The sequence below is a fragment of the Marmota monax genome, unplaced genomic scaffold (genome assembly GCF_021218885.2).
Source record: "Marmota monax isolate L192 unplaced genomic scaffold, Marmota_monax_Labrador192_F-V1.1 WCK01_AAM20220418_F8-fsc00002, whole genome shotgun sequence".
Lineage (NCBI taxonomy): Eukaryota > Metazoa > Chordata > Mammalia > Rodentia > Sciuridae > Marmota > Marmota monax.
In genome coordinates, this window is record NW_026693571.1 from 23,238,483 (window position 1) to 23,252,375 (window position 13,893).

Here is a 13,893-nt window from a genome sequence, read left to right on the forward strand (position 1 = left end):
TAAGAAAACAAAAAATTGCCTGTAGGTTAATATATATAGGAAGAAAGGAGGTCTTAACAATTGTTATGCATGTATGATTAAAGCAAAACCTGTGTATAAGTTCTGATGTAAAAGTGACAACCGGGTATCTTAATGACTCACTAATGGAATAAACTGGACATCTTAGTGGGTATTTGTCTTGTACTGAAATAACACGCTGGTCTAAGTGGTCAAGCCCCCACAAACTATGGCTGGAGGAACTGGTACTATAGAATCAGGACCCAGCTTTAGTTCTGCCAGGAGCAGTGACCTTGGGTAAATAACATGAGTGCTTGCTTCCCCATCTGCAAAAGGACCAGTTGAATCAGATGATCTTTGTGGTCCCAAATGAGCAAGGAAAGATCCTAGAGATTTGCAGCCTAGGATGGTGAGAGGAGCAGATGGAAACATTCTATCTAGTCAACCTTACATTCAAAGTCCACAAAGACCCCTGTGAAGATAACTGATGACAGAGTTAAATAGAAAAAAGGTTCAGTTTCAAGTCTTGGATTATCAAAAATGCGGGCAAGTCAAATTTTAGCATAGTAGGTTCCCTTATTCATATAATAAGAGAGGCAGTCTGGACTTCAAAATTTCCTCCTAGTTTCAATGGTTAAAAAATTATTTTTGAAGGAATTTTAGACAGCAGGTTTTAATCCAAATAATATTTATACCCATTGAGTGAGTTAAAAGCTAAAAGAATTAAAAATGTTGTTGAATGCAGCAAAGAATACTGCATCAGAAATAATCTTAGTCTGAATGATTTTCTAGATTAAAAGATTCAGTGTGATAAATCTTTCTCTAACAGCAAAGAAATTTTTTAATAGAGAAAATCTCCTTAATTTTCTTTCCTTTCTTTCTTTTTTTTTGATATAACAACAACAAAAAAGAGAAGGTATTATGTAGGGTAAATGGATCTTCTCAACTTTTTTTTTTCTTTTTAACCGATGAAGCAAAGTACCATTCAGCAAAGTCTATTTTAAAAAGTATTTATTTGGTTGACAGTCAATCCTGCTATTATTATAATGGTTGCATTGTTTCTGTGAACTAGGATAAATCTCTCCCCCAAAAAAGTGCTCATAGAGATATCCAGGAAGAAAGGCGAATATATTGTTGGTTCAAATTATCCCAAATAGCAGAAATGCAGTCTGTCATTGGTTTAAGACAGCCCTTAGTATGGATTTTAGAAAGTCACTCACTTTGGCAATAGTTCTGTTAGTAACTTAGTGTGTTTTATGCTTTAATTAACTCAAGACAAATTTTTGGAAAAATTCAGCTCAATCAGAAAGAAAGTAAGCATTTTCAAATCTTACAGTTAAGACTTCAATAGTATGAGAGCAAGTTTAGAAAACATTTTTATTAGACAAATTATGTAGACAAATTATACACAGAAAGCTCTGCCACTCATAACTGAGGCCTCCAAAAATGTTTTGTGTATTTGTATAATAGGCAATACATCAAAATAAGCCTATTTTAAATATTGTACATGGTTAACAGTTTGTTGATAGCTAAAATCACTGCAACATCTGGTATGTCCCTATATAGCTCATTGTAAAGATTTTTTTTGTTTTGTTTTAAAATCAGAATTGTGAATGAGATCATGAATGTTACAAGGGAAAGCAAGTTGTGCATGCACTTAGGTACTTGTTACCCTGGAAACAAAATGGTTTTTGCATGATAAGAAATTTCTCTGCCTTACACAGTAGACAATATTTGAAGATTTAGTACAAAAACAGTGACAGTACAAGGTGCTCCCCAGAACAGAATTAGCATCAAAATATAATATGCCTTAAGAATATACCTCTTAATTTCTCCTAAAGCAAATCACATAGGTTGATTCCTATCTCGATCCTAGCCATGGAGTGAATTAGCTTAAAATAAGTGCATGGCTGCGTAAAAACACAGGATAAGTTCTTGCTGCCTACTTACCACATTTTAATTTAAGGATTACAAATGAAGTTCTTTCTACATTTCTAACAGATAAGAATGCTACTTGAAAAGGGTTGTGCCCAAAGAGGCACTGCTTTTGCTGTTGTCCTTCTATACACTTGGCACTAATGTTAAAAAATACATAACTCCTCCAAATGGAACTGAACGTATAAAGGGGTAAAGATGAGAGCCCAGCATGGTAATTACTTTTTTTTTTCTTTAGGGTAATGGATGACATAATTAAGGCCACATCAATACTTCTGAAGGGCTCCCATTTCTCCCCAACTACTGTTGTTATATTGATTGGCTTCCTGCTTTGGAAGAGGATTTTTAACCTTTTATGATCTATGCTTAGACTCCTATGGAGCTCTAGGTACTGTAGTGGATATGATTCAGCTAATAGCATTTTCCATTTAGATAATTAATTAAAAGTAAAATTATCAAGGTTAGCTTTATACACTGCTGAATAACAAATGCAAAACCTATTCAAATGAATTACATCTAGGAACAAATATTAAATCGCCCTGGATGCTTTAATAACAAAAGTATAAAATATTCTCTGTTGGCAAACAATGCGAGTCAGAATAACATTAAAGCAACCTGCCTTTTCTAACTGAAAAGACCTCCTGCACTATACATAGTTCCTGTATACAATACTTTTTTTTTAAACTAAAGCTTTATTAAATGAATTGCAATAGCAATGGCTGCCTTTATATATATATATATACACATTATATAGGTGCATATATATGTATATATATATGAGATACTAAGTTATTTAACACAATAGAGGCTTCTGCCATATGATAAAGTTTACTGTACATAAGAAAAAACTTTTGATACTGTACAATCACATAAAGGTCATATGCACTGTTGCAGTGCAAGAGTAGTTTTAACTGTAGTCTTGACTGGCATATTAATGGCTTTTTGTAATCCTACAAAATTGCATTCTGATATTGTGTGGCCTGAATGGTCTTGAAATTGTTTTATAAACACTGCAGGGATTGCCTTTGGTCCACAGTTAAAGGACACTCAACAGCAGTGGAGCATTATATGGATGCAGCAGAAGAATGTAAAAAGACTGAAGTTATTGCAATTATATTTTTAAAAATAGAGAAATGTTATGTAAGAGGCCTTGATGTAAAATTAAACCTGCATATACTTTTAGTATACTCAGTGCACATTTCCTAAACTTGAAGTACAGTATATGAAAAGCAGACTAATAGGATCCTAGAATACTACATTCTGGGGGAACAAGTTGAGTAATGAAAAAAAAATGGAGGGAAATATACGAGAAGAGAGCGGGGGAAAAGAGAAATAAACAGGGAGAGAAAGGAAGGAGAAGGTGGGGAGAAAGAACTAGAATCATTACTAATAATCCTGATTTTTTTTTTTTTAAAGTTACATCCATGTTAGTCCCACAATATTACAGTTGCTCCTTGCAACGGGAGTCCTAAAGAAGAAACAGTGAAGAGATTTTGTTTGATGCTCATATGGAGGTGCCTCGGTCTGGATCATTACCCAGATTGAGCCCCAGGGTAGGAGTCGGTTGATAAGGAATAGATGACATTGTTTTTATAGGACTCCTGAAAAAGCCCCCATTAGGTGCCCTGTGCCTAAAAGGGCCAGTTCGGTGCTCAGGCACGTTGCCAAAAGCGAAACCAGAGGCCGCTTTAGCTGACAGTGTGCGGCTAAGAGTCTGGATCTGCTCTGGGATAAAGGTTGTTGTGGTGATATGAGTGTTCCTGAAATCACTGATTTGCTCCAGTGCTTGTCGTGTTGGCAAAGTGTCAATGTCCAGAGGGGTCAAGTCAATTGACGAGGTGGAAAACTGTTTATGGGGGCTGTCGTCATCTGTGCACAAGCTATTTACACGTCTATGGAGGTGCTCCAGGTCAATTTCCTTGTCATCCTGGAGATGAAGAAAAAGAAAATAAGGTTCTCATCAGTACTAGCTTCCATGGTTAAAAAAATTAAATAAATAAAAAAAGAAAAGAAAAGAAAGAAAGAAAAGGAAAAAGTAGTTCAGCAAACATGTAATTAACTGAACTTTGGGGTTTATTCATTTAACAAATATTTATTGAGCACCTAATATGAGTCAGGCACTGTGCTTATTAGCTTCTGGGAATACCAATATGATTCTGAGATAAATATATATATTTTTTTCCAGTGAAAAGTCTAGAATGAGCATACACCACATGCAACTAGAAAGATCAGAGAGTTGTAAAAGAGTGTTACCATTCTATATAAGACAGGCCTGGCAAAACCGTATGAAGGAAAAGTATGGTTTTGGCAACTCCCTCTAACCACTCCACCTCTTCTTTATACATAGTTCCTCTCTTTTCAGTGTCTCATTCCAAATTGGATTTTTGATCCTTTCCACCATCTAGTTCTAACCTTAAATTTTCATTCTTAGAGAAAAGGGATATGATGTGCTATTTCATACTAAAGTATTAATGACTATTAAAGTGTTATTTCTTGTAGGCCAGCAATATGTACGATTTTTTTAGACAGAGAAAAAGAGAACCAACTTCTAATTGAGATTTCATTTACTTAAGGTATCTAGCATACGAATCAGGCAATATGGTGAGGTCAGCAGGATGTTTAGAGACCTCTTCAAGTCAGGACAGGGAATGATAGATAGTTTTAATTTAGGGTCAGTTTTATGGTACATGGCTCTAAACCAAGGATGCTTTTAAGCTATGCTAATGATTTTTTATAAGAAGGTACTTAATAAACAAAAATGAAGTAAAACCTCAGATTTTTAAGGATGAAACCTCTCTTAACTCCCTTAGTATTTTCATTAAATGTGAGTATTAAAACCCAATATTTGAAAAAGTAGAGCTATCAAGAAGGAAAATTGTCCATGTTATCACTCTTATTTATAGCCAAGCTCAACAAATTAAATTTGTGAGGGTTTAAAAATATCTATTAATCATAAAAGGAGAAAATATTTGTTCCTAGGATTTGGATTAGCTGTCGAGAGTTAGAATGGGGTCTGCATTTTTTTTTTCATCATGCTGTTATGGCGCTCCTCAGTGAAAAATATTTTGATGTGCATCACTGTTTTTCCTTCTTCTTTCTCATTTTAAAATCCAATAAAAATATCCATTAATGCAATATTATCACTGAGACTTTAGAGGGTTGAGACATATAATTTTATGGTTCCCACAGCAACTGTAATATAGTCATCCATCAACAGATATAATAATGCAAAAATTTAATATCACATATAGTAATTCAAAATATAAGGAGCTTGGGGAGTCCTTAATTTTTAGATTTTTGAGAATATGAAGTCTCAGCTATAATGCTGCATTAATGTGGTCTTTTGCATTGAATCAACGTCAACAGAGATACCAGAAGCTTATTCCACAAAGAAAACACTACAATCAAACCTGATTAATTTTTAACTCGCTCTCCACTTATTTAGAATGGATGATCACACAGGTAGCAAGCTAAGATTTATCTTGGCTGAGCCAAGCTTTTCCTTGAAATGATGCTGATCAATTTTTCACATAAGGTGGTAAAGATAGAGTCCTTAGACTACTTAAGGAAACAGCCCATTTGAAATAATACATTAAATGTGTAAAAATCTATATGAAAAACAGAAGTCATTTTAATTTGTGCATCAAAGAAAATCCTCTCAGGATTTGCTCCAGTCCTCAGTTAGCCAAGTTCTAGTTAAAGAAAGTTTAAAACTCTCTTTTGAAACTATTCACCAGATCAAATCGTATAACAAATTCAGGTTGTTTTCCATTTCAATTTCTGAAATTTTAGTGAATGTAATTTCATTTTTTTAAAAAAATTCACCTTTTGGTCCAGTTGAAACAACATAAATGAATCAAATAGTTTATTTTAACTTTATATTTTCTCTGGTAACTTATAAACCCCATAATTTGTAATGAAAACAAGGCACGTAGTACTTTAAAAGAGACAGTATGTGTAACTCTGCAATTATTCTTTCATATATCTAGAAAAATTTAATATGGCCCTGGAACTAAGATGGCTCAGGAGAAAAGGAGAAAAACAGAATTGTGGATGATTCCTTGATTATATCTGGCAAGCTTGGGGTCATGAAAGAACCCAAATCACAGGACAACCCTACAGATCTACCTGTAATAGATCACCAGTGGCGATGAGAAAATTCTGATTATTTTTCACTATAGCATTGCATTTTTCAGGCCTAGTCTTAGAAACCCAAGTAAGTAATTTATCTACAAGTTAAATAACTAATTTAAATAAAATGAAATGGTGAGCATCATTATAAATTGGTCAAGGAAATCACTACCTTTAAAAAAATCACTGAATTAAAGTCTATCCTGAGATTGAGAAACATTTCAAAGAGCCTCATGACACATGCTTTGTCAGTCTTTGAGATACTATAGTCTGCTCTCTGCTTATCTGCTAGGGCCTAAAATGGAAATTAGTAGTGGCCTTATCCATTTCTCCATTCACTCAAATTTATTTTCCGTCTTCAAAGAAAGACGAAACAATGACCGCCCCCAATTCATTATCCTTTTCCCCATGGCCAGCCTGCCTGGAGTGACAGCCTGCTTGTTGGTTCAAGTCAGAGCCGAAGCTCGTCAAGTACCTCTTTGGACGGGACCCGGGAGCCTTTCCTCTTGCTCCACCAGGTCTCCAGCATGGCTATGAAGCAGGACAGGACGATCCCCGCAGCCAGGATGCAGAAGACCCCCGCGAAGCTCTTTATGTCCAGGGCGCCTCCTTTCTGCTTTGTGTCCACTGAGGAGTACAGGTCACACTGGCCATTCTTAGGCCACCATTTGTGCTTCAAGATGTCCATGTCGCCACTCTGCTGAAGTTCCAGGATCCTTGGGGTCAAGAACACAACCCATGTTATTGCAGACATAGTTGTTGCCTTCTCCATGACAGCTCTGATTTCCACCCCACCTCTAAAGGATGGTGGCTGCCGGTGGACAGGAATCTACGGATCAGCTTATAGGTGGACTATGAGGAAACTGACCATGATGGCTCTGGTTCTATAGATGAGGTTGTGCTGCGGGACTTTTTGCCCATTTTCACCCCTCCCTCCCATTCCCCTCCTCCCTCCTTTCCTCCTTCTTTTGGTTTTATTCTATAACTAAATACTCCTGTCCCTGGTTTGGTGCAGTGGCTTTCTACAATTACATTTCAGAGGCCCTGTTTTGATGTGGTTTCAAGCTGCTGCAATTCTGTGTGCCTTTCCTACACACAGAAGGATCCTCTGGATCTTAATGCTTTTATGAAGAACGTTTTGCTGCTTTGAGCAAGATGCTGGCGTAATGTCGCCCGGCATATGCTACACACATAGAAATTCAATTAAAAAGACTTCTATTATTTAACACAGTGTGCAAGAAAGCCTTGGGACAAGTTTGAAGTTGATAAAATACATCATTTTTTGTTTTTTCACACAACTGATCTAGTTTTCCTTTTAATGCCAAAGGGGAAGAAATCTCACCTTGGAGAACAAGAAGAAAAGAGGCATTCAGAAGTAGTTCAATTCAAATAAGAAATGCCCTTCTTCTTCATCTTTTCTCTCCACATTCTGGGAGTAACTGCAAAGACTGCAGCTTTTTAAAGTGCGATTCTCATTGACGAATTAGTCTCAATTCTGAATATTCTTTGGGCTCTATCCAATACCTGCCTGGCCTGCCCCTCCTCCAGCGATGCCCCTCCTCAGAGGCCCAGGTTATATACGGTCCAGAGTGTGCATATCCTCAGGGTTCTCTGGAATTTTCTGGCCTAATAGCTCAGTGCTCTTTCAGTTATATCCCTAGGATGTCCTCCTGAGAGCAGATCTTATTGTCACAAAGGTACCAAAGACATACGTGGTAGTGTTAGAGTGAGCGCAGAGCACGGTTGGGCAAGGTCAGGTACACACAGCTTTGAGCAGGGGAACCTTCCCATGTAAGACATGGCTGGGGGTGGGAAGAGAGGGACCCAGAGGCCATCTCCTTGTGCTCCTGTGTCCTACCTTTGTAATCTCATCCTGGGTCTTGGATTCTTTGGGGTAAGACTGTTTAAAAGGTGAGGGAAAAGAACCAGGCCAATTTGGAAGGAGTAAATCACCCAACTTTTGGTGACACATAACCTTTTTACCTGTTTTTATAACCAGCCTGGGGCTAGAAAATTGAGGAAAATGATAAAGGTTAGGACACTGGGGGTGGGATCAACTTTTAACTTGATTTAATCAAGAGTGAGACCAGCTCTAGGAGAATCTCTGTCTCCATCTCTCATGGAGAGCTGGTCTTCAGCTCTGTTAACTCCCATGGATACTGCAGGACTGACAGTGCCCTTGAGCCTCCCCAACAGCCTGGGCTTTTCCTCCTTGCTTCTTGTGAAATCAATCTGCCTAATTTCCCATCACCTCAGAATGTTTCTCAAAAGGGGCAATTAATTGATTAACATCATTCACTAAAATAATTGTAGGTAATAATGGGTTCTATGTCTCCTGTATTACAGTCTTTATCCCAGATAAATTCATTTCCTTTTCCAGAATTCCCCAAAGTGTATTCCCCAGGACACTAGTACCTAGAAAGCTTCTGCAGGAAAAGGGCTCTGTGGTCATTAACTCTGAGAAGCACCTTCTTGGAAGTATACCAGGATGCTGGCCTATGGACTCTCCAAGACCACTTGTGGAAAAGTAAGCCTGTATGATTTTGTTGAACTCAGCCTTTCCCATACTCAACTTCCATTTCCCTTCCCCCATTTTCCTCCCCAAGTAACACATATTGAGAACACACAGGGAAACAATTTGAGGAATACACTTGAGGAATAATGTCTTGATCCAAAGAAGGAACTACCTGTGGGAATTTCTGGTACTGTACTAGGATCATACAAATACATAATTGTAGCATCAAAGTTGCTTGCTTGGCCTCTTCATGAATACCATTTAAATGATGGTAATGTTGCTAATGAATGGTATAAAATTTCAGTTATGAAAGATGAATAAAATCTAGAGATCTACTATACAACGCTTTGCCTATGGACAACAGTACTGTATTATATTCTTAAAAATTCAATAATAGGTTAGTTCTCATGTTAAGTGCTATACCACAACAATAATGAAACAAAATGGCAAATCCTTTATGTGTTTTCACTTGGTTGTCAGGACACCATTTTCCTTCAAGGTTGAAGGAAAAATGTAATCATGTTGGGACAAATAATTATTCTTAAATTTGTGCTTATAAGTATGTGTAGGTATAAAAGGGACTGACATCAACCTTTGCTTAATGAGAATACAATTGTCTCTCAGTATCCATGGGGGATGTATCCCGGGTTCCCTTACAGATACCGAAATCTGAGGATGCTCAAGACCCTCATATAAAGTGGCTTAGTACTTGCATATGACCTACAGGCACCCTCCTTTATGCCTTTAATCATCCCTAGATTATTTATTACCTAATAAAAGGTAGTGCTGTCTATAAATAGTTGTTAGACTGTATTATTTAGGGAATAAAATAATTAGGGAGTCTGTACATATTCATTACAGAAAAACTTCTTCTTTTCTGACTATTTTCAACCTGAATCTGTGGGTGTGGGGCCCATGGATACGGAGGCTGACAATTATCTACACACAAAACGAAACCCATTTTTACTGCTCTCCTGCTCCTCCTGCCACTCTGCTATTGGGTGTCTGTGAAAGTGTGAGATTTTCCCCTCGTGACACTTATCATCGTTTCACATTATTTTCGGTCATTTGATCAATGCCTGATCCCCTTTCTGGAATGCGTACCCACCCCCCACACACACTCCCCTCACAGAGCAGGTGTATGTTTATTGATGACTATGCTTAATTCAGTTTTAGCAAAGGAACTCTGTCCTCAGATCCTACTTTTCCCCCCTTATCATTGAAGCCATTTTGTAATTTGTTCCGTGTCCTTCTTATTCATCTGTCCATTCAATAAATATTTCAAGAGGGACTTCATTACCAGGCATTTCCTTGGGTACAAGATTTCTTCTAAAACGTGATTGCACATCCAGTCAGAGCAGCCTAGGCAACATTGTGAAACTTTTTTTTTTAATGCCCTCACTTCATGTCCACTTATTCTATCATTCATTCAGGGGTTGATGACTGCCTACTCTGACTCCTCAGGGGTATCTGAGATCTCCATGATTCAACTTACTACTTCCTTATTTGTTCTCAACATGGAAAATGGTTCAGCTTTAAGAACAGTTACCAAACTCTACATTTTATATTTCACCCATTTCAATTCTATTAGGAGTCAAAGGTGATAAATCAAAGAATTCATTTTATTGCAGAATTTTTAAATTCAGAGAGCCGAGTTCTCTAGGAGCCTTCTGGTATAACCCAGGAGCTGCGAGGAGCTCTTTCTAAGGTGGATCTTACCATCACAGCAGCTCAGGGATACACATAGTAATTGGACTACAGGGTCTCTCAGTGCAGCTCTGACCAGCCCACAGCAGATTCCAAGGAATGTAGGCTCTTCCATGCTATTGTGTTGGAAGAGAATGAAAAGATTCCCTGAGCCAAGAGTTTTGTCATAAAAGCTCGCTACAAAATCCAGTGCTCCTGGAAATTCCACCAGAAAGGTCTCTCCACACCCTCTTTTTAATTATTTAACAAAAACTTGACTTAAGGATTAGGTAAAGTAAGTTAGTAAAATGTAATTTCTATAATCAGCAGAAAGATAAGTTCTCTTTCAAATCTTCATGAGAAGCTGGCCCTTTAAATGAAGCTTAACAACATCCAAAGGAGAGTTTTCCCCTTTAATTATAAGCAACAGTGATATATGCCCATAACAAGGCAAGAAACTAGTTGCAAAATTCTTGGTGAGGGCCAGGAACACTTTCTGGCTGGGTAGCGTGACATTCTTTTGTTAAGTGTGTGATTTCCACAAGGTGGCAGTCTTTGCTCATAGAGAGCAGAGTTACTGCGGTTCACCTGTGGGCTTGAGATGCATAGTGTGGACTTCTTAGCGCTGTAAACATTTACCTATTAGAAACAAAATTAGCCATTAGACTGATGAACAACTGGATGGCTAAAACTTTTTCTTGAAGTGCACTCAGAAAAACTCCTTCCATTCATACCCCGGGGTGATGGCAGTGCTTGCTCTTGAGGAATTAATGAGTCCACGTAACAAAAAGCATTTGCTCACTGTGTGGCATATGGAAGGCGACCAACAGTTGAAACTAGAATTATTATTGCCAGCATGTGTGACTATTGTTCTTTCTTTGGACCTGTTCTGGTGCATTCCTCTTAATGGAGAGTTATATGCTCCTTTCGAATCAGCAAATGATTGATTCACTGACAAGAACATTGCCTTTTCTTCTTTTGCCAAAAGCATAAAAATATATGTGATCTCACTGAACAGAAAAATTTTAGAAGTCTATAAAACCTAACTGCAGTTTGAAAATGGTTAATAGATCAATCCTACATGCATAGCATTTTCTATTGATAAAAATGAGCAAATTTCAGGGGAAGGCAGCAAAGAAGCAAAAGATCCTTCTTTCATATTCAAATAAAAACATTCAACAGGCCTCAGTGTCATCTTGTAAAGCTTTGTACTTTGAAGATAAGAGCCTCATTTGTGCATGGGACTTGCCCCGAAGGTTGGTCACTTGCCATCTTTAATTGTTAATATAGGAATTGATTTTCAAGTTATTTGTAACAAAAAGGATGAGATGGATACAATTTTTTAATCCTACATAGGTGACAGATTTTGCCTTTGAATAATACAGCTGTCCATAGGTTCCTTTCAAATTTTATTGGAGTCATAGCCCTTTGGTAAATTCTTGCTGAGCTGACTCTAAAAAAAGTACTGATTATTTGAGAAAAATGACACTGCCTTTCCAGTCATTTCTACTAGGAAAAGACTTAGGGATGATCAGAATCTTCATTTTCTTTTCTTTTTTTTTAATATGGGCAAAATCCTTTTCTCAGGCCCTATTTGTAGGAACTCCTGTGACTCTCATAATAAGATTTCCCATCTTCTGGTAGCACAAAATATTAGAATGAAAAAGAATATAGACATTATTTCTTCTATCTTTGTCTCCCCATGCCCATTTTATGGATGAGGATACCAAGGGATACAGAGCGTAATTCCCCACATTTTTTAAAAATATCCAACACAAAATTTCACTGCTATAGAAATTAAAAGACTTTTTTTTGTGTGTGACTCATGCTGCCAGGAAATAGTTGACGTGGGGCTAGAATTCAGGTCTGTCTTCCAACACTTTTTTCTCCATTACTTCACACGGCCTCTAATTAACTTTTTAAAAAAATAGCGAATCACTTTTAGATTTAGAAGTCTGTTAGACCCTGAGGAAAACTGTCATCAATACATTTCCTCTAGAACAAACAATATAACTGTAGTGTGACTGCAAATTTATTCATACCACCATTTGGGTGTGCAAAGAAAATGTGGCTTTTCTTTATAGCCTCATTGATCTTCCTTAGTAGCACTGTGGCCACTGAGCAGTGGGGAAAAAACTAAATTTAGCTCAATAGGATTTAAAATTTAATCTGATCTAATAATTTAACATGGCTCTAGCTTTAGCTCAATCTACTTAAGAGAATTACTCAGTACTTCTGAGATAGGAATTTGGGATAAAGGGAGAGATACTGAGTCTCAAAGGAATGCCCATAAACCACAGAAGAGGAGGAATACCCATGAACCACTGAAATGCAGAAAGCACCCACCAATTACAACTCTTGAAGACATACCCTTTGTCCGTGCCCTTGACCTGTGACCCTGAACCATAAGGGCAATGAGCAAGAACAAGGAAAACTGGCACCAAATCCTGAAACTCCACCATGGCTCCCCCTTTGGTCAGCCCCTACCACCAGCCCTCTATAAGTACTAGCACCCCACACCACTGAGGGGCTGTCTCTCCTTCTGCAGACAGATATCCTTCTCCCTTGAATGTGTATTCATTGCTTTCCTCCAAAGGCATCTCTCTCTTGAGATTGCCCCCATTCTTCCTTGAATGTGTATCCAATTCTTAAATAAACCTATGTCTATGTCATTGATTGCCACATTCTGAAATTCTTTTCCGATACCTATGCCAATAACTACGCTGGTCCTGAATCAATTTTTCTTTTTTTCTCTGGGAACTCCTTGGACCTCTTTGGAGATATGTCTTATCCTATGACATTTTCAATTCTTTCTCTTTCCCCTTGTTCTTTTCCAAGATGGCATTAGGATTTATGGAGGTCACAGTTATTTCCCCCATCTTGGATTGGGGGTGGTGGTGGGGGTAGGGGATGCTGGTTCCTTCTCTGTTCTTGGACTTCCTTGGGCAGCTGTCCTTCAAAGTGAGAGTGGTCTGGGTCCAATCTTTAGACAGTAATTGGTAACAACTGCAGCTAAGGTCTACAGAAGTGCTAGGTCTGGTCAAGTTGGCTGATATAGGGTGGTAACGTAGGGCTCCCTTCTGAACCTCTGCCATTTTCATCATCTACCCCTGATGATTCTGCAGTGCTGCAGATCCTATTATAGTGTCACCCTGTCAGTTACTTTGAATGGTCCCAAGGTGGGTCCATATGTGCTAATTAGCATTCCCACCACAGGGGAATAAGAGAGACCTGGGGATGAAGATTGAAACTTTGCTTTTTCCTGACCACATGGCACTGATTTCTCACTCATCCAAGGTCTTCTCTCTTGGTATAGAGCCTGGTGGGCCCTGGGGACTCCTCACAGAGACCCTAACAGGAAGGGAAGGAGGTCCTAGACCCTCTCTTCTACCTTTTCAGTGTTTCAATCTAAGAACCTCCCCTCATTCATATCCCACCCTGCCCTCATAGAACACTGGTCAGAAGAGGTAGGCTCTCCTGTTTTTCCTGAACATCCTACTTATATCCTAAGTCTTCCAGATTCTCAACTCATCATAGTGAAAGAGAATTCTCGTTACATAGTGTTAGAAACTCTGTGTTTCTAGGTATTTCTTCAATTTGGAAGTATTGAGGCTATTTGGCACTAGGGA

At 38.0% G+C, this 13,893-nt stretch overlaps 1 protein-coding gene across 1 annotated transcript in view; it reads right to left on the reverse strand.

Annotated features, from left to right (window-relative positions):
* Positions 1-990: 990 nt before the first annotated feature.
* The window catches only part of Grid2 (glutamate ionotropic receptor delta type subunit 2), a 1,437,644-nt gene continuing 1,424,741 nt past the window's right edge, over positions 991-13,893 (reverse strand). The window contains exons 15-16 of the mRNA XM_046459106.2: positions 6,539-6,779; positions 991-3,859 (exon numbers count right to left, since the gene is read on the reverse strand). Of these exons, the coding sequence (XP_046315062.1) occupies positions 3,437-3,859; positions 6,539-6,779 (664 nt within the window). The 3' untranslated portion in view covers positions 991-3,436. The remainder of the gene's footprint in view (positions 3,860-6,538; positions 6,780-13,893) is intronic.